The sequence below is a fragment of the Gobius niger genome (assembly GCF_951799975.1).
Source record: "Gobius niger genome assembly, chromosome: 9".
Classification (NCBI taxonomy): Eukaryota; Metazoa; Chordata; class Actinopteri; order Gobiiformes; family Gobiidae; genus Gobius; species Gobius niger.
This window is the reverse complement of record NC_136860.1, coordinates 22,660,031-22,680,611: the sequence shown is the minus strand read 5'-3', so window position 1 is coordinate 22,680,611 and position 20,581 is coordinate 22,660,031. Positions and strand designations below refer to the sequence as shown.

The 20,581-nt window shown below is 40.1% G+C and overlaps 1 protein-coding gene across 1 annotated transcript in view; it reads left to right on the top strand.

Annotated features, from left to right (window-relative positions):
• vwa8 (von Willebrand factor A domain containing 8) overlaps positions 1–20,581 on the top strand; it is a 37,328-nt gene that overhangs the window by 7,091 nt on the left and 9,656 nt on the right. The window contains exons 7-37 of the mRNA XM_079562420.1: positions 29–78; positions 165–273; positions 352–456; positions 538–666; positions 1,175–1,309; positions 1,382–1,459; positions 2,623–2,783; positions 2,890–3,003; positions 3,911–4,094; positions 4,465–4,542; positions 4,630–4,745; positions 4,912–5,012; positions 5,088–5,194; positions 5,790–5,861; positions 6,467–6,543; positions 7,365–7,440; positions 7,519–7,654; positions 7,746–7,865; positions 8,838–9,043; positions 10,242–10,393; positions 11,496–11,604; positions 11,763–11,901; positions 12,214–12,401; positions 13,914–14,036; positions 14,124–14,188; positions 14,282–14,407; positions 14,492–14,601; positions 14,745–14,896; positions 14,980–15,184; positions 15,277–15,358; positions 15,727–15,931. Of these exons, the coding sequence (XP_079418546.1) occupies positions 29–78; positions 165–273; positions 352–456; positions 538–666; positions 1,175–1,309; positions 1,382–1,459; positions 2,623–2,783; positions 2,890–3,003; positions 3,911–4,094; positions 4,465–4,542; positions 4,630–4,745; positions 4,912–5,012; positions 5,088–5,194; positions 5,790–5,861; positions 6,467–6,543; positions 7,365–7,440; positions 7,519–7,654; positions 7,746–7,865; positions 8,838–9,043; positions 10,242–10,393; positions 11,496–11,604; positions 11,763–11,901; positions 12,214–12,401; positions 13,914–14,036; positions 14,124–14,188; positions 14,282–14,407; positions 14,492–14,601; positions 14,745–14,896; positions 14,980–15,184; positions 15,277–15,358; positions 15,727–15,931 (3,810 nt within the window). The remainder of the gene's footprint in view (positions 1–28; positions 79–164; positions 274–351; positions 457–537; positions 667–1,174; positions 1,310–1,381; positions 1,460–2,622; positions 2,784–2,889; positions 3,004–3,910; positions 4,095–4,464; positions 4,543–4,629; positions 4,746–4,911; positions 5,013–5,087; positions 5,195–5,789; positions 5,862–6,466; positions 6,544–7,364; positions 7,441–7,518; positions 7,655–7,745; positions 7,866–8,837; positions 9,044–10,241; positions 10,394–11,495; positions 11,605–11,762; positions 11,902–12,213; positions 12,402–13,913; positions 14,037–14,123; positions 14,189–14,281; positions 14,408–14,491; positions 14,602–14,744; positions 14,897–14,979; positions 15,185–15,276; positions 15,359–15,726; positions 15,932–20,581) is intronic.

Genomic DNA, 20,581 nt, shown 5'->3' with positions numbered 1-20,581 from the left:
GTATAATATTGTTTTCTTAAATGTTTAGGATCAGTTGGAGTTGTTGTACACAGCTGGGCCAAACATTGGTGCAGAAAGGTAATTTCTGAGTTGACGATTGACAGACTTCTTTATTCTTCTCGCCTGTTTCAACCTTTTTTTCAACCTTTTTCTTGTTTTTTCAGAGTGTCCCAGTTGCTCTCATTAGCCACTACACTTTGCTCCCAGGAATCCGCAGGCCTGGGTCTCCCCGACTTTCCAGTGGATAACCTGCCTTCAGCCCTTCAAGTGCTTGTATGAAGCCCAAAGCTACAAAATATGTTTACTTCTACCATGTTGTAGCTTCCTGTTTAACAGGTGTCTTTTTCTTAGAACGTGTTTCCAACGTTGTCATCACAGCAGCTCGTGCAAAGACTTTATCCTTACAAAAGCATCTTGGGCAAGGAAGGATGCACCGCTGTGGAGAATGTCCTTAGTGTAAGACCAAAAAAAGACAATTTTTTCAAGATATAACTATGTTTTTTTGTTGATACCAAATTGGATGCTTTTCTTTCTTAGAGATTTGAGCTTCTGGATAGTCGTCGACAGCAAGTGCCTTCCTCTGTTTTGAATGTATCAGCTGTCAAAGATACTAAGGGCCATGCAAACGTAACTTTGGATGTTGCTGGAAAAGAAGTTGCATTCCAGGTACAGAAAACCTTTGTTGTCTTTCGCCTGAATAATGCATTAGTCAGAGTGGTTCCCTGTACTCTCATGGTAGGCCACACACCAACAAACAGAACATTATATTATTAGCTTATCACTGTGGGATGCTGGCAAATGTCTCCGCACTGAATGCCTTTCACAGCTTGCTCTTGTGTTTCTTTGTGTGAATGAGTCATGGTGTGGGTTTGAAAGATAAGCCGTTGTTCTAATACTAGAGATCCACACCTAACCAAACGAGGAAAGTGACTCAATTAGTGATATACCTCTATTGTTTTAGCTTTGATCTTAGACTTGGTCAGTTTATAAAAATAGGCAAAAAGAATTAGACTAGTGTGTTTTATCTAATTCTTTTTCCCACACATTTAACCATCAACCTATTGCGACTCACAATTCCAGAGAACATGGTTTGTAATGCCTTTCTCTTAAGAACAAGTACATTGGTCTTTATAATGTGTATCTAGACTTGTGCATGTCTTCTTTGACTTTGCAGGTACATTCAGGCACCAATGAACCGCGTCTGCTCAACAGCAGTCCATTCTTCATCAGCACACCCAGCCAGTCCCAGCTGATCGCAGAGATGATGCAGTCGCACATGGTCAAGGATATTTGTCTCATCGGAGCTAAGGTTCTTGCCCAATCACATCCAGTTTTTGGCCTGTCATTTTGTACAGTGTGTCACGATCGCTGATTCTTTCAGGGTTGTGGCAAGTCGGCAATCGCCAGAGAGTTCGCAGAAATACTGGGATACAGTATTGAGCCAGTCATGCTTTACCAGGTAATTAAAAAAAAAAACGGTTAACTGTTTTTTTCTTACTTTCTTTTTTTTTTAATCTAAAATTGATAATAAACGTGAAAAGTGGTGCATCCACGGGAAAAAAAAAAGCAGTTTGTTTTACCGGAGGCCACAGGCACATTTAATATTCATGATGTGATGCCTCTGACCATCTGCTCATGTTTGGGCCAACTTTGTGAATAGCCAGTGCCAGCATCTATTTTTTATAAAAGCTGCTTTCTTGTCAGATTATTTTGCAGATTTGTATTCTTTTGGTCACACTTTTGTTTAGAATGTGGTGAAAACATAGTTTAAATAGCAGGGAAACAAAGGGTAACAAACCATAACAAGGGACAATGTGTTCTTCAGCCAATATTCCATATTATGACCCAGAAAATACATATCCTGGTGATTTAGAATCTTTATACTGGATTATGATCAGGGTTAGGTGTATAATTGAAATATGTAATTACCATAAACGCCTTGTTATTACTTTTAAGTAACATCCTATTACCAAGCTGCTGTAACAGTTTTATGAAGTGTATTTTATGCCACATGTAAATTAAGGGTCTTCTTTTTTTAGTATTTCTATTTTTTTTGTTATGTTTTGGTTGTTTTAGATTTTAAGAAACATTTGTTCTGTACAATGCATGTTTTTGTAGAGAAAATATTTACGAACTGGCCACTCCCTTTTTCCTTTGCCCAAACTGCATTCAATTCCATAGAGGTCCATAGAGACAGAGGGACACAATATAACACCACCAACAAAAATACAAAAAAGAACAATTACACAGTCACATTGACACGATGAACATGAAAAAAGGAAAGCTCCAATGTGATTGTAGTGTTGTGTGCGATTGTGAGGAATGCAGTCATTTGTGATCGCAGAGGAAGCTAGTGTGCATAAGCCATATGTATTTATGCATCATTCTCAAGTTATTTTTAGACCGCCGAGGTTAGGGGGCGACTTGCACTGCAGGGAATGTAGAATCCACAGTAGCTCACTTTGTCAACTCTCAAAAACCCAGTTTTGGGTTTGACGTGGATGTCTCTTGCCTCTAGTCTTCCTGTTTTTGCTTTGCTTTTCTAAAGACCAGAGCTATAATTTTGTGAAGTTGTATTGTTCATTGTGTCTGTAAACTTAATCTTTCCTCACCTCTCGCTAGGATATGACTGCAAGGGACCTACTCCAGCAGAGGTTCACTCTTCCCAATGGAGACACAGCATGGAGGCCGTCTCCTCTTGTCACTGCTGCCATGGAGGGCAAGCTACTGCTGCTCGATGGGATCCACCGGGTTAATTTAGGAACTCTGGCTGTTTTATCAAGGTATATCAATTTTGTTCATATAGCCTACTTGTGTACCTGACTGTACATTCTGTTTACTGAGTTACTTATGCAGCGGTCTTTTAATTCTCACTGTGCTTTCTTCAAGGTTACTACATGACCGGGAGTTGGACCTGTATGATGGAACCAGGCTGCTTAGATGGGATAGATATGCAGTGTTAAAAGAAGAACTGCAGCTTACTGACCAACAACTGCAAGAAAGGTATACACAAACACACATTTAGACACAATTTGTTGACTAGAGGCATACAGTTCAACAAGAATTTGGCAGCTTGGCAAAATAAAATTTAGTGGCAAAAAAAGATTTCTATCATATTTATGAGGGTGCAATTGTTTCATATTTCACAACTCCATAGGGATTTAATGCCCCCATGGACAATGGTCAAATAATTAATTTATATGAAATAATGTGTCTTTCATTCTGGTTATGGATGCCCTAAAATGCCTTGTTGTCCAGTGTGTAGATAGTAGAGTGTGTGTTTGTATGTTTACAAGCACATGTGTGTGTGAAAACCACCTTAGTCGGCAGGAAGGATGTTTGTGGTGGGGGTGTCTGGGCTGAAATAAACCTACTTCCTCTTCCGTTAGTCTGTGGCTCAGGTGGGTGTGTTTTTGGTGGAGTCTTTTTCTTTTAGGCTTTGTTAGCAAGCTATGTGTAAATCTAAGTCAGACAGAAGACTTCAGTGATTCTGTGATATATTGTGGCATGTTGCGATGTTGATCACACATACTGTATATTGCAATAATAATTTGATAATGCGGTTTATAGTGCAGACCTTGGCCTGATCAGTGATGTTTCGTGAAACTACAAATTATGGGACACTTGCTGTAAAATTAGCTTGTGCTGCCCACATTAGAGTAAATATATCCTGGCGCATGTGGATGTCTCTGTGGAGTGATAGAAACGGACTTCTCTGTCCTTTCGAATCACAAGATTACACAGCCAGCTGTCAGAAGACACGCTCGAATGCCTGACATGTATTCGTTAGGACACACGCACCACAGACACCACAGGCACCTGCACTTCACACTGATTTACATGTACCAGATTTGGTGTCTAAATCTCCCTCTCGGATCAACTCCTGTGTGCATACACATTTTATTCCCAGGTCGATCTTCTCCATACATCCGTCTTTCCGAGTGCTGGCCCTAGCAGAGCCCCCGGTGGTTGGCACCAGTGGTAGCAACAGCAAAGGTCAGCAGTGGTTGGGTCCAGAACTGCTTACAATGTTCCTCTACCACACTGTCACCCCGATGAGCAAGGCAGAAGAGATGGAGCTCGTAGAGGGGCTGGTAAGAACATAATACACAGAGTACACACTGGGCCAAACTGCATTTCAATATATTATTTTTCCTTGGTTGATAACACACCGCTAAATTCAATTAAGTTGATCAATCTTGGCATTTAAATGTTGATCAATCTTGGCATTTAAATGTTATCTGTTGAAAAACCAAAGGGGTTGATACAGACGCATAAAAATACTGACAGCACCGGCACAGTGGTGCAGGGGTTAGCGCTCGTGCTTCACGGCAAGAAGAAGGTCCTGGGTTCAATACCCGGATGGGGCTTTCTGTGTGGAGTTTGCATGTTCTCCTCTGGTGGTGCAGAAGAGTGTAAGATAGACAAATGTTAATCTATGCTTTTTCTTACTCCTTTTTCCAGGCACCCAATGTATCAAAGGAGGCCGTGGAGCAGCTCCTACATCTCACTCACAGCCTCCGCAGCACACGTGACCCAACGGTGAGTGCGTGAATATGTCAGCGCTGAGCAATTTGTTTCTGCATGTTGAGTCTGTCTAATTAATTTATGCCTGGTATTTGTCCACAGGCGCAGTCTCTGGCCTCTTCTCTCTCTACTCGACAGCTGCTGAGGATCTGCCGTCGTCTCTCTCAATATCCCGAGGAGAGGATTGCTCATGCAGTCAACAAGGCCTGCCTCTCCAGGTACACGAGGGGTCTTGAATTCCTTCTGCAGAATTGTTTGTATTAGTCATAGGTTTTTAGGTCACATTAAGTTTCTATTTGGTTTAGTTACTTTTACTCTTTTTATATTTAAATGTAGGCTTATTTTTGTCTTCTACTCATAGTAACATTTTTACATGTACTCAAGGTTTTTACCCAGTCTTGCACGTGCCTCCTTGCAAAAAAGTCTTGACAACTCCTCTATTGAAAATAAATCAGACCCCAATGAAGACTCTAACAATTACCGCTGTAAGTTTACTCCCATCTTGTAAATCATGAACTATGTTTATGTATATGATGCTTTCACACTCCTGTGTGTTTTAGGTATGGTCAAAGATGGTGTTTTGACAATTGGTGGTGTGTCCGCTCCAGTTTACTGCCCTGACATGAAGTTGAAAGTTCCAGATGTGCTTTTCTATGATAATCCGCAGGTAATGTGTTATTTGGCATTTGTCTGACAGAATCCTACTGGAGCTATACCGTGTTTGACCAAATTTGGAAAAGGCTTGCTACTCATTGATTATTTTACATGAAGATGACCTCCTGTCTCTTTTCTCAAGCCATTATTATATAGCTCTGTACTTAAAGTAAATGATAATACTTTCTATTGTATAATGCATTTGATTCTATTGTGTGCATGCTGATTTGAACTGCATTACAAAAATACAATGCATGCGTGACAACAAAGTTTAAGTCTAAGATAAAGTAATGAAATGATCAAGATTCACCTTAGGCCAGATTTCTTTGGCTCTGTGATGCCATGCAACCTAGATTTGAAGACCTGTCCTCATTCTGCCCTTTTCTCACTGTCCGCCTCTACAGCTGAAATAAGAGTGGCCTACTTTAGGTCTGACCTGTTTTTTGTCTTCATGGTTAATGCACAGGCTGAAGGCTTGGCACATTGAAATGAAGATTAAAAACACTATAGTTCTGCTTCACAAATGTGCTTTTGAAATGATGAGCAACATGTACCAAACCCTGTGCATGCAATCCTCATGTTCTTCTGTTTTGTATGTGTTTTTACAGCATATGAAGGTGATGGAGGACATGCTGAAAGACTTTCTTTTAGGGGAGCACCTTCTCTTAGTGGGCAACCAGGTGAGTCATGTTTACAGTCAGATATGTAGAAACTAAAAGAAAACCTGCTGAATATTACCTCTCAAGCGTAACATCCATTAAATATAGACCTCCTTGTTTAGGTGAAGTATGCTTTATTCCTTCATTCAATGCATTATTCTGATGCACCTCCTTTGACCTTCCTTACTCAAAATGTGATACATGCTTCAAGAAGCTTGGAGCACTTCCTTGGGGATATCCCATGTCCTTATTCAAAACAGCCATGTACCAAAAGGATAGGAATGTGATTTGGCTAAAGCAATCATATGGTCTTTTCTTTTTTCGTAGACTCTCATTGTTTTATCTGTGGTAAAGAGTAAAAAAAAATCAATTTGCAAAAGTATGATTGTGCATGGTTGACAGAGTTGTCGTAGCCAATCTCACAGACTGGGCGAGAGACACTGAGGCGATGTCCGTAGGAGTCCGAGAGAACAGCCCTTGTCACAACATGGCACCGTCAAAACCAAGCCACTCGCACTGCTCCCTTCCCCCATATGGACTCAACACTATTGCATCTGTTTCACAATCTGTAGCACTTTTTTTGGTACATTTATCCTGCTAAGATGCATCTCTATTTCTCTCGACAGGGTGTTGGCAAGAATAAAATAGTAGACCGCTTTTTGCATCTATTGAATAGGCCTAGAGAATACCTACAGCTTCACAGGTAAAGTGCCATTTTCTGACTATTATATTGTGTCTTTTATACACAGAATCATGTTTTACCCTTAAAACAATGTGTGGTGTTGTTTTAATCAGTGAATGGTAGTGATTGGCCTTATGTTTATTTGAGCTCTAACAAGAAGTAAACACTTTGTGGGTCTGCAACAAATACAATTGATTTATTTTTTATCCCTTAGCTTGTACCAAGCTGCATTGATAAGCTTGGGAAATTCATTGATTAGGTATAACAATATGGTGCCTGTGAACCTCCTTTGACCTGATGGTGCTATAACACTGTATTATGAGCTCCCCACGGTTTTCATAATTCTTACTTGTTGCCTCAGATATTCGGCCTACTCTCAACAAGTGTGATATACACTGACGAGCAGTATTATTATGGCCCATCTTTATGAATCATCATGCGTTATCGGTACATGTGGGTTTCAGAGAAGAACAGTAAAATACACCTTAAATTACATGTGCCTTTGGTCTGTGTTGTAGTTTGTCAAAGTCCTGTGAAAGTCACATGAGCTAAAAGTGGATTTGGCCTAGATCGCTAATACACCAGTAGCTAATATTAGTACAGGGCAGAGACGAGAAGATCTGTGCATGCGGCTTTTGGGAGCTTATGACTGAAAATCTACAGAGATTTGGCTCAGAAATGCACTCGACGCAGGCAGCTAACCAGAAAGGAAACTAGGACAGCCCCTGGGTCAAGCTCTAGTGGATCCAAGAATTTGTGCAAAAAATATATTTGGAACTATGTACAATTATTTGGGATTGATTTTGGGTTTGAATCTTGTTTATATTTTGTGATGGTTTAAGGGATACAACTGTCCAAACTCTGACGCTCCAGCCTTCTGTCCGAGATGGCATTATTATCTATGAAGATTCACCTCTGGTCAGTTACAAAAGTATTTTATTGCAACATTATTTGCATAAGAAGCATACAAGACTGTGATGCTTTTCATTGACACAGGTAAAAGCAGTAAAGATGGGGCACATACTGGTTATCGATGAGGCAGACAAAGCGCCCACGAATGTCACCTGTATCCTGAAGACGCTAGTGGAGAGCGGAGAGATGATTCTCGCGGATGGACGAAGAATAGTTTCTGGTAATGACAGTTTCTAACCCTTCCAGGGGCACACACACCCTAGGTATGAATTCTGTCTGTTAATAAATTCAGTTTTCTTTCTGATTTTTAGATCCACGAGAATCAACGAACAGACCAAACACCATATTTATGCACCCGGACTTCAGGATGGTTGTCCTTGCCAACAGACCTGGCTTCCCCTTCCTGGGCAATGACTTCTTTGGAGCGCTAGGTACCATGCATTAAGTCTTTAACTTAGTATTCTTTACTCTGATTTTATGTGTAATATTATTTAGACAAGAACTATATTTGACAAATATTTTACACAATTGATTCAAAGTATTTCATTCAAAACAGCTTTAAGCAGAACTAAGTAACTCATGCCCCTAGAGGCCATAAGCACCACTGCAGGTGTCGTAGCAGGTTGCAATTTTTACTCATTAATTGTCAGTGAGAGTAAATACTACTCTGACAGAAAAGACAGAGAGAGAGGGATATTGTACATCCAATTACTCAATGGAGATATATTGGAGATATTTTTTTTTCACTCATACTTGGGTGTTAATGCTATTTAAGTGGCGTTAGCTTTTCCCGTTAGCCTGTTCGCTTCTTCTTCGTGATTCCATTAGTGTGTATTTTTGCTCCGGGTCGGAGCAGAGAAAGCTACAAGTGTGGTTTCATCTCCCCCTGGTGTCTCTGGCCCGAAAACCACCCTTGCAACTTTCCCTGCACCGGGTCTGAGGCGCAATACGCACTAATACAATCCCAAAGAAGAAACTAACAGGCTAACGGGCAAAGCTAACTGTGTAATTGGGTTTTGGCACATTGTACAATATTCCTCTCTCCCTTTGCCTTTTCTGTCAGTGTAGTATTTACTCTCACAGACAATTGAGTAAAAACAAACGCAACATGCGACAACACCTGCAGTGGCACTTATGGCCTCTAGGGGCATAAGTTACTTAGTTCTGCTTTAAACTTCATATAAAAGAACAGTTTCAAAAGTGTTCCTTTATTGTGTTGCTAATAAGAGACTTTTTTCACTTTCATCAAATTGTCCCAAAACAAGACTTACCTTTATTCTTTACTTCTCTACTTCTTTTATAAATCAATTCTGCCTCAACTTTTCTTGTATCTGGATCACCAATGCCATTTTACTGGAACTCAAGATTTGTAGTGAAATTGCCCCGTTTCATTTTCCGAACAGGTGATATCTTCAGCTGCCATGCGGTGGACAATCCAAAGCCGCAGGCAGAGCTGGCGATGCTGAAGCAATACGGTCCGGACGTGCCTGACTCCACTCTGCAGAGGTTGGTGGCAGCCTTTGGAGAGCTGCGGTCTATGGCTGACCAGGGCACCATCTCATACCCCTACTCCACTCGTGAAGTTGTGAACATTGTGAAGCATCTGCAGGTAAGACTATTTATTACTATTTCTTCAATTCATGGAAAATAATGTTGAAGAGGCCTCAGCGTTTGCTCTAAAGGATCAACTGAATAACAGATGTTTTTAAAAAAAAAGCTACTTGAATCCTTTAAAATGACTGACGACAAGTTATTACTGCAGCTTTTTTCAGCGTTTAAATTGTTGATATCCTAATTTGAGCTGACAGTGACTCTCCATTGCCTAACAATAGCAATTTACATTTAGGGGTAGCATTACTGTGGCTTTGACATGGCATGTAGAATGTTGTGGATGGCATATCACACCCCTAATGGCAAACACTCACAGTATAGACTATTTTTTGTTCTGTACAAGCTTCATCTTCACACTTTAAATTGACTCTTGAGGCTTAAACTTCTATGAAAGCAATTGACAACTGAGTGCTGTTATGAATGTTGTGGTGCCTGTGACAGATTGGGGTAAATAATTGCTAAAACGAGACCGTCAGACCACAGGGAAGAGGAAAATAGAGGTTTGGGCTTGTTTCGCTGCTGATCAATAATTCAGTGCACAAGGACTCGGTCTGATTTCCCCATTGGCCGCACTGTTCTGTCTTCAATCACTGCTGCTATTGACACGCAGGAGAGTGGGAAAGATGCCCTGGTCTTCACAGGTCTAAATTGCTAATGTAGATCCCAATTGTTGTTACACATTTGGTCATGATTGCGGCTATTTGGGTGGAGACCCAGATCAATACAGCAAGCTGCACATATGTGTGGAAGCCAAGCTTTGGGATGACTTTGTATTGATTTTTCAGGCCCCTCATAGGACCCTAAAAGTGTAAATAGACTGGAAAAATAAAGCTCTTGAACTGCAATTACAGATAGATAGATAGATTAAGATAAATGCCAACTGTATCCACACTTGAATAAAGATATAAGCTCATATTCTTATGCACAATGTTGTCTATAGAATAGCAAAGATTGGTTCATAAATAAACCTACAAACCCACAAAGATACAAATGAAACAAGAAAGAGAAATTATATTATGAATTTGTTTCAATCAATCACTAGGACTAGGACTCAATATATGTTTAATCAAAAGAAAAGAAGCATGTTCCTTGTTTTATACAGTACATTCTCAATTTTGCTGTCCCGATACTGACATTCTCCTTTGTCTCCTTCAGATTTTCCATTTATTTTTAATTGCGTCTTTGTTTTTCATCAGAAATTTCCAGAGGAGGGTTTGGCCAATGTGGTGCGAAACGTCTTTGACTTTGACTCCTACAACAAAGACACAAGGGAGGTTCTGATTGAGGCGCTGCATAAACACGGGATTCCCATCGGAGCCAAGCCCAGCTCGGTCCAACTGGCCAAGGAGTAAGGCATCAGACAGGGACACAATGGCACACGGCATGACAGCACACGCTTATGTCACGTAACAACGTCATATGCAAAGACATGGTGACATAGGACTCTTTCACTGAATACATATTTTGACTGAATCAACCATTTTTCAGTTACCAGTCATGCCTCTCTTATATAACTTGCTCATTTAAATTTGCTCAGAGCTATAATCATTACATTATAAATAGAGAATTGATTGAAAATATTCCCTTAAAACACATTTTTATAATTTAATAGCATTGTCTGTATTCTGTGGTGGCTAAACAAGTACATTAACACATGAAATACCTCACTGTTTGATCACATTATGAAGGTGACTCATACATTACCTCATCTTTAGCCTTTTTATTTTGAAACAATATGTAGTAAATCATGGCACTTTGTACAGATTTGTTTTAATAAAGGAAAATATTTGTTTCTTCTGTCTCCTGTGGTTTTATTTTTAGCAGTTTCATACATCCATTTCCCTCCCACAGTAACTCGGGGAGTGAGAAACAAGTATTTTCCTTTCATAATATCCATGTTTTCTGGGTCTCATCTTGAACTGTTTAAAAGGCTTTGCTTAACCACATAATTTAGCCACCACATCTTTAGCACATAAAAGCAAAAATTTCAGCTCACCGAGGTCCATTTTTAGACACAGGAAAAAAAACTGTTTTACTTAAGTGTCTTTTGTGTATACTTTCATAGAAATATTTATGCTTGCACGCCTGACCACCCTGAAAACTCCTTATTCATGTCCCGTTTCTTTGGTTTGTGTATTTGCAAGTTACCACACCTGTAGCCCATAATGCTGTAGCTACAATTCAGCAATGATTCATGGGAAATCCACTTAACCTTTGAGGCGCAACAGACTGAAATGGACCAAATGCAAACTGGATTATTTGTATCCTAAAATATGGTACACATAAGGGTTACTATTACTTATAATTGAAATTTGTGTCTCAATCAAACTGCTGTGTTGACTTTGCACAACAGCTCAGAATATTAGTAAGGGTTTACTCAGATACCATGACAAAAGGTATATAAAGATTGAAATTAGCCATTTCTAAAAATCCTTACTACTTATTTGTAGGTTGCCTCTTCCTGAGGTAAAGATGACAGGATACTGGACTATCAGCCAGGGACTCAACACTCGCCGCAAAATGCTCTGTCCAACTGAGACTCGTCCAATTGACATCAAGGTATTGTAGTAAAACTATATCAGAAGAGTGTTTAGAGTAATTGTGTTTGATAGAGTACCATGAGAAATATAAAACCGGTGAAGGAAAGGTTAGTGCTGCTGAATTCTGTTTGTAGTCTGAACCAGCCATAGCTCAATGTCAATTCTGTGTGTTTTCAGGGCCCTGTGTTTTTGCGTGTCCAAGGCTATCCGTGCCACAGGCAAGAGAGCCGCGCTTTGAGTTTTACAGAAGAAAAAGCCCATTGGCAACTTCCCATGAATGAAGTCAACATTATTTGCGATGTCACTTCCAAAGATGGTAAACACACAATATCGAAGCTGTGTAATGTACTGTTCCAACAGCATCATTCATTGTTATAATACAGTGGTTCCCAAAGTGGGGTTCGGGACCGCCACGGTGAAAAAATACTGAGAGTGTTTTTATAACAGCATAGATTTGTCAATTGAGGTCTTTAATAAAGTAAACACGCATTACTGAACCAGATTTTTTTTTTAATGCTTGATATTGTGTATATTATTAATTATCTTTTACAGTGGGGTCCCAGAAATGTTGGGAACTGTAATACCAGTGTAATGAGTTCAAACATGGCTGTCTAACTTTCCATTCCAGATGTGCTGTATGTGGCCACCTGTAACCCAGTGTCGCTGTACTCAATGAAACAGCAAGGAGATACAATCCACTGCATGGAGCTCTATGATGTCTTTCCCAAGACCATCAGTGGGGTCTGGCAGCCCTTTGTCACTGTGGCTCCTCTGGGCAGCCCGCTGGATGGACAAGTGGTGCTGCACGAAGAACAAGTAGGTGTCATTTAAACATGAACCTCTACGTTTCACTCCTCATCTAGGGGAATGAGGAAAGTCCTTGGAGGAGTGAAGCATTGGAGATTCTTTTAAATCGTTCGTTTTCATATTGAATTATATTCCTGGATGACTGATAATCTATCATGATGTTATGTTATTATGTAAATAGCGTTTCATCTGTCTATTTCCGTTTCTTATTGATAATATTGAATGTTTCCTCCGACTGTGTAACACTGACAGGTCTTTGGTAGTTAGCAGTTGCTTGCCTCCAGTGTAATCCCTTTTAACCCGTTTGACTTTGAGGTTGTGACAGCGAAGTGTAAGACAAGAACAATGAATGTTCACTATTTGTCCAACCAATACTGTTGTGCAGCTGGTGCATATCAGGCAAGAGGGGGCTTTCTAAAAATACCTTTGTGATGGATCATGTTACGTCGGCCTCAGAATGAAGAGGTCCAGACTACACAAGTTCATGCACAGTTCATTGGCCTTCCAGGGTAATCACAGAATACAAGGCCACTGCTTTTATAGACGGCTGTAATTAGTTTTCTCAATGAAGGAATGTGGACATAAATCTACACTATTGGGTTGTTCACTAAAGTAAATAGGATGAACTTTTCCAAACAGCACGCTGAAGTTAACACAACAGTCCCCATGCAGCAGACACGTGCTCTGGCACATGTGCTGCCCCGCGCCGATGATAGTTTATGTTTAGCATCAGGAAATGGGGTTTGCCTTCTCTGAATAGTTTAAGTGGTATACAGCCAGTAGTGTGTGCATGTCAGGAATGAGAGGCCATAAGGAAACCATTAGCGCAAAGGAGGGCAGTCAGGGCTGAGGCTAGCTCCCCTGTGGCTCTTTCTCATAAAATACATTCAGGGATGAAGCTTAGTGCGTCATAATGGCCTTTGGTTCTTTTGGTGCTGCGTACTTAACAAATTATCATTATGTGTGTCTGTTAAAACAACACTTTTTAGTCCAATAAAATTACGCTAATTGGAATGGAATGGAAGTTTATTTGTGTAGTGCTTTTCACATGACACAAGTCACCTAAAGCGCTTCTTTAATACCTAATGGGCTCCCTGTCTGTGGTCTCTAGAGTTCTTCGTAACTCTCTTGATATACTGTACCTGTACCTTACTCAAATAGATAATTAAACAGTGCACAAAGAACTAACCTGGCAAGAGCAAGATTGATATTACAGTACCAATAACATTTGCACTGACATCAATCTGGGACGGCCCTGGCTGGAATCGTTCGGGTTGAGGTCGCACGTTTGGAGCAGCATTTCAACACTGCAAATCCATTCAATGTTTAGTTTGGAAAAAAAGTTATGTATTTGTGTTATGTTTTGCAGCACCTCATGTTTTTTTGTGATTGCGGCGTTGTTAAATAGTATATTTTTTGCCGAACAGTGAAGGTGGGAGCAATTTAAGATGGATCCTCGTGTGTTTGCAAACTCACAAATACCACGAGAATTAAGCTTGCTAACTTTTTTGTTTGCTCCAGAGTAACACAGTGCTTCATTTGGACATGGTAACGGGTGCAGTGCGAAGGTTCCTCTTGTCTGCAGACAGTGAGCAGCCCACTGCCAAAGCCTCTCACTGGTGGAGCGGCAGTAAAGAGCAACAGGTTAGCGCTGTTATTACATTATCATTAAAATCCTCAGTAAACGTATCTCTTCTGTGTGTTGAGCTTCGTTCTATTTGAAATTTGCAGGGAGTGCATAAAATGTGCTGTGAATTTGCCCATAAAAACTGGCTCCTGTTTTACAAGGAAGATGGGTAGGAAATGAGACCTATTAAGTTATCAGCCTTTCAACTGCTGCTAATTATTATGTTTTGTCTTCCTTTTTGTCCTTTTTCTTTGTCTTAAAGTAACCAGCTGGATGTGCTAGATGTATTGGAGGGCCGCGTACACTCCATCTCTCTTCCCATTAACCTCAAGTCTGTTTTTCTGGTGGCGGAGGATCGCTGGCTACTGTTGGAAAGCAACACTAACAAGTGAGGAAAATACTAATTCAAGTTCCACATTTTAACAGTGATGGCCAAATAATCTATTCACTGCTATATTTTTCATCTAAACAGTAAGTTTCTTCTGACCAAGCCCATGCAGATGGGAGCTGAGGACTCGGGAGTGTGTCAGCTGCACAGCATCAGTGAGGATCCAGTCAGCGCAGGCCATGGAGCCAGCTCAGGTGAACACTATGTAGAGCTTATTATAATGAGCACTAGATTTACATCGTCATGCCTTAGGGCTAAACCATGAAGTAAAAATAATAATAATAGCATTTAAAACCCCTGATTAAGTCATGCTTTTGTGTGTTTTTTTTTTGTGTAGCTGAAGGCTCTACACCGCAAATGCTTTCAAATGAACAACTACCTAATGAAAATCTCAGCGCAGCACTGGACCAGAAGATTGTTTCACCTAATCGTATACTGACTGACACAGGCTCGTACGCTCGCATCATAGTGGGATTTCCTGACTTAATGGTAGATTTACATTTATCGTGCTGCCTGATTAACAAAAGTAAGTGTTTCTGAGATTAACAGTTGGCTTTGTAATACTTTTCTAGTCCCCAAATGAGGTGTACAGCTTTAACAGGCCCGTTGACTTGAGTAACGTGAAGAGCAGCGACAGTGGGGCTCACATGTTCTTGAGGGGAGGGCTTCGGTCCAGCTCCTGCAAAAGGACCAACTGCATCAGTCTGCTGTCCCACAACCAAGTGGTCCGTGCACTGCCCCCCACCAAGGTCCCACTGAAGGAGGTCTACCCAAAAGGTTACCATTTTATCCATTCTATACCTTTCGTGTAAAATTAGCTCGGACTTATTTGTCTTTTTTTTTTTTTCATTATTATTATTATTGCTCAGACGTCACTCCACCCATGACAGCAGCCTATTTGGAGGTGACGGATCTGAACTCCAAAAAAGTCAAATACATCCCTGTGCCGAGGTAAATGGATTATGCACTTGATGTACAGCACCGCACTCTAGTGGAGACAAAGATATTTGCACACGATTTTCTGCAGGAATCCAAACTATTAACAATCAGAAGCAGAATTAACATTATATTTATATATGTTATTTTGTTTTGTTTTGTTTTTTTCAGTCATAGACACACACAAGAAGAAAATAAAACTATACCCAGTCAAGATTATGATCAAAACTCACATAATAAATTTGACCATTATACTGTGCAACAACCCAGCTTAGAGCTAACATTCCCAGGGAAAAGAACTATTTTACTTATAAGCAATTAAAGTTTAAAATATAAGAGTGCTCTCTATCTTGACAAATGTATTTTTATTGATTTATTTCTAGATCAATGTCGGTGTCTCCTTATACCAGCTGGGTGTCCAGAGTGTCAGAGTCCGATGTGCTGGTGGGACCTCTGAGCTCTGGAGGAGTATTCACTGTGGACATGGGAGGATACGTGCGGCTCTGGGAGACAGAGTTTGACACTCTGCAACGATCACTAATGGAATGGAGGAATATGATTGGGTCAGAAGACGGCAGGCCATTGCAGGTACAACATGATGTTATTTGTTTTCAGTGATAATTTTGTTATAATTCAATTGGAGAAAATCCAACGTGAACAACATACAATGCAGATGAATCGATCAATAAATAATGAAAATTAACAACAAAAAGTATTTAGATGTAACTTTTCTCTCACTGTGGTTGTCGTAGTTATTGCAGCTGAGTTACACAGCCATGATCTCTACTGTATTTCTTAAAGGCAGGTTATGTAAGATATTAAGTATTTCATAAACATGACCTGTACGAACGAGCGCCATTTCATCACGTCTGGGGGCTGTGGTGCGTTATTTGTGCTCCCAGCATTGACAGTCGATAGGTCCCTGACATAAACTTGAATTGATTTCAATGGTAACAATTTTCAGCCTTTTATTCACAACTATAAACTTCACCTGTACCTTTTTGATGATGGAAACTGCAATGCATTTACAAGCCACCAGGTGGCAGCATTACCTCACCATGGTTTGCAGCAGTTGATAAAGGCAGGAAATTAACATTTTCAAGTCTACATTTTAACCCACTGATACCCAGGGTCAGAGACTATGAAAGGATAGGCATTGAGATGGTGATGTAAGAGGTTTAGCTTGTACAATGGGGCGGACATTTAGCCCTGCAAAGTGGATACTGAGACTTCATTGTGAAGGCGCCCACACGCGCCTCAATCTGCCAAATTCTTCAGATGTAACCTTCCAAAGAGGACATCTTATCAGGCCATCAAAGACCAAAAGACTCAACATACAACATTGTCAGAACCACAACTGAACAAATGAACTAACTTGGTATTTTATTGGCAAGTTTAATTTCAAACTACCATAGTAGATGCCATTTTATTACTCGCACAATGACTTCACCAGCTCATACAAGAGAAAAGTGCATATTTCTTGGATAGTTAATTGGCCTGCCAATGGCTAAATCAATATTTGCTAATTTTCCCCGCCGCACACCTGCAAAACATGCAGCAGGCCATTTTTTCTGACCTAGATTCCTCAGTCATCAGCCCTTCTTTGATGGGGCTCCTTGAGTGCACTGCAGGTCAAACTTAGACAGAGTGTCCCTGTGCTCTGTGTTAGCTCCCTGCAAATAACACTGACTCCACTGTATTAAAAAAATCTATAGCACCCTCCTATAAGGTGCTCCATGTAAGAACTAGTAACTGTATGTAACATTTGCACAACTTTACTATTACTTTACTTGTTGTTTGTACATGAGGGCCTTCCTGGACAATGCAAAAGAGAAAAGAAAAGAAAATACTAAATCATAATGCCCGTCTTCTAAACTTGAAACTAAAGTAAACAAAAAAGTGCTTTTGATTTGTTAATGATAAACTTGCATATTGTAATGCAAGTTTATTATGTAATGCGATATAAACCTACAAGCTATTCATTTCATGTTACTGCTTTAATCCACCTGGCTTCACAAATCATGTCTTTGTATAACTGAGCCACAAACATTGTCACTTTGCACGGATTTACACACGTTTGAAGCAATCTTTGTGTGTACCGAGTGTGCAGGCAGATACTTGCTGCGGCCTGTTCCCCAGTGAACTCCAAAGCGCCTCTCATCTGCCATTGGCCTCAGTGCGAAATTGCTCCATTACGGCGCTGTTGACATGATCGAGATCCACTCACAAAGAGACACGTGAACAGGAGGCATCTGTCCTCACTAATGAGAGCATCGGTATCCAGTTTAATTTAGCCTTGTCATCGTTTGAATACACTGTCATTCAGCTCAAGACACACATGTATGTAAAGCCAAGGCAGGTTCATTTGCAGGTGTTATTGAAATGTATTCATATAGCATACTTTACTACCACTGCTGTGTTTATATAACTTATGTTACTTACTCTGTTCGGTGGTACCACAAATGTATTATAAACTCTTGATAGTACTTTGCCTTCGTAATCCATTGGCGGCCATATTGTGATTTTGCATTCTCAAGAGCTCATTTGTATTTCTGTGCCGTGTCAGCGTAGGTTAGTGGTAAAAACATGTGCAATAGGTGAATCCTCCTGCCAGGTGTATGTGACCACCAGCCTGGCTCCACATCATGGAGATGGGTCCCCAGCTCCAGCCCATACTGGCAGGTCACTGCTCCTTTTTGTGATATTTTTTATTATTTTTTTAATTTAACTTTTATAAAGTTATGTTTTGTATAATTTATTGACGGATGTGTCCAAACAGTGCATTGACGTAGAAAGGCCTTTAGCATTTTTTTAAACTAGAACTAAAAACTGGATTCAATTCAATTCAATTCAAAGAACTTTATTTTTCCCGTGAGGGAACTTCATTTGTGGTCTGGTACACTCACACATGCATACCAACTATACAAGCAAAAAGATAGAAAAGTAGAATAAAATAATGATACAAATTAAGGAATACATTGGTTAGTCAAGTTAAAAACACTTGGAAGCCCATGTCATGCTGTTCTCTAATGTCCATTTAAGAGTCTGATAGATACAGGCACAAAAGAAGACATGGCCCGTTTGGTTTTCAGAACCAGGGAAGACAACCTCCTGCCAGACGGCACTTTTTTAATGCCATGCCCTTGAATATTGTTTTCAGAGGTGCCTGTGGGGCTCCAACGATCTTCTCGTTGGATAATCACAAGATTTTCCTCATTAATGGTTGCTACTTCTTATCTAGAGTGTTATTAAACATTTGGGTGTGATGATATAGGACGACTAATGTATAGTATAATATAGTTGTGATTAGATATGGGATTGATGTTTGGGTTGAGTTGGTTGGTTCGTGTTCAGAGGGGCCGATCGCGCAGATTGGCAGTCTTGCTTCCGTCAGTCTCGCTTCCGTCAGTCCACCAGTGGGCAGCTGTGGTCATATACTTAGCTTACCACCATTAAGTATGGTATGAATGAATAATGCACGAAATTGTAAAGCAACTTCGAAAACGCTATATAAGACTGTAGTCTATGACTTATACTGATTATTTGTATTATTATCTGAACTGCTAAACAAATACAAGAATCACATGCATTTCAGTTTTAAAGGTCTAAACTACATGTTTAATCAATTTGTTATGAATTGTTTAGTTTCATAACAAAGCAAAGGCCAAGCAACGATACTGTTCCTTATTCCTTAGATTTTTATGTACGTTTCGTTCTGTCAAGTTTGTCCACATAATGAGATAGCACTGTGTAGAGAGAAGTTGAATCGAAAGTTATTACACAGCTTGTTTGCTCATAAATGTGATTGTGAACATACAATAGTGTTTTTCTTCTTCTCCTTAGATGTAAATACTGCAGCCCTCTTGCACAGACTTGTATTGATTCATAGACGCACACCCTGAAGGTCACAGTGGGGCGCACATACAGGGATCCTAAATCACTCCACACCTGCCGTCGTCTGAAAGCCAGAATCAAAAATTTATGAGCCTATTAATCCTGATAGACGGGGTGTGGACTGCAGATGAGATCGAGGGGGAACTCGGTGGTCAAATTGAGTGGTTTACACAGATATATTCTCACAGCCATGAAGACAGAGAATTCCCCACAGAGTCATTTGCCTTTTGTCTTTTCCTCTCTTTTTGCAGAGTTAATACAAAACAATGAGGCCTCTAGTCAGTAGCATTTTTCATTCAAACATAACGTTTCAATTTATGTCACTGTTTTAGTCCATTTAAAAAAGTTTAAATGTATAGCCTAAATGCTTGACTCACTCCTTACTCATGGTATGTTGTGATACGTGCATATTTACTCGAAATACTAAGCTAGAAGTGTCCACTATTATACGTGAGCATGTACTGGCTGACTCACTTCCAAGAGACATATGATACAGGACACTCAGGGCTAACTAATGCTTCTCCCATCAGTGCACAATCCTACACCAGCTCTATAATGCACTGAAGGTAACATGCTACTCCCCATTTCACTAAAACCTAAACTTAGAGCATTACTCAGTCTCTTCCTGGTTATGAGTGATTAATAAAGGATGCTCTCTGTGTATGTCACCGGCTTTAGCATGATGACAGGGGCTTACAGAAAGAAACAAGATAGCGTAACTGATGACAGCATTATTTTGGAAACTACTGAGTAAACTATGTTTTTAATAAATATGTCATGATCACTCAATTGTACAAGTTTAACTTCATAGAAATTAAGGCCATGTAACATTAGCTTTTTTAATATACGTAAGCTGTTTCTTCAGTCATGAGATGTTTTAGAGATTGGGATTGTACTGTCATACTGCATTCTCAGTTAGTGAAATGGGAACCAAACCAATTGAGATTTTAAATATAAAACACATGTTGGCTTTATCCATATCCCATTTACACCCATAGTGATCCATCTGTTTTATGGAATTGTTTTTATATTGATTTTGCTCTATGGGTGATGATGTTGTCAGGTGAAAAAACGTTTGTTTATCCAGTGTCTACACATTAGCATTCATAATCGTAATAACATAGGGAGAAGGACAGTGTGTCCCGCTACTGTTATGTCTTTGAAGCTGCATTCCCTTCATGAGGCACCCCCATAACCCCCTAAATGTCCCAACCATTTGTATTAGTGTGTAATAAGAGAGCAGTGGAAGTCAGCTCCCGGAGGTGACGTAAATGATGGGCTCAAAACCTCTGACCCTTTTTTACCTCAGCCCACAGCTATGGCACCGGACTCTCTCTGGTTACT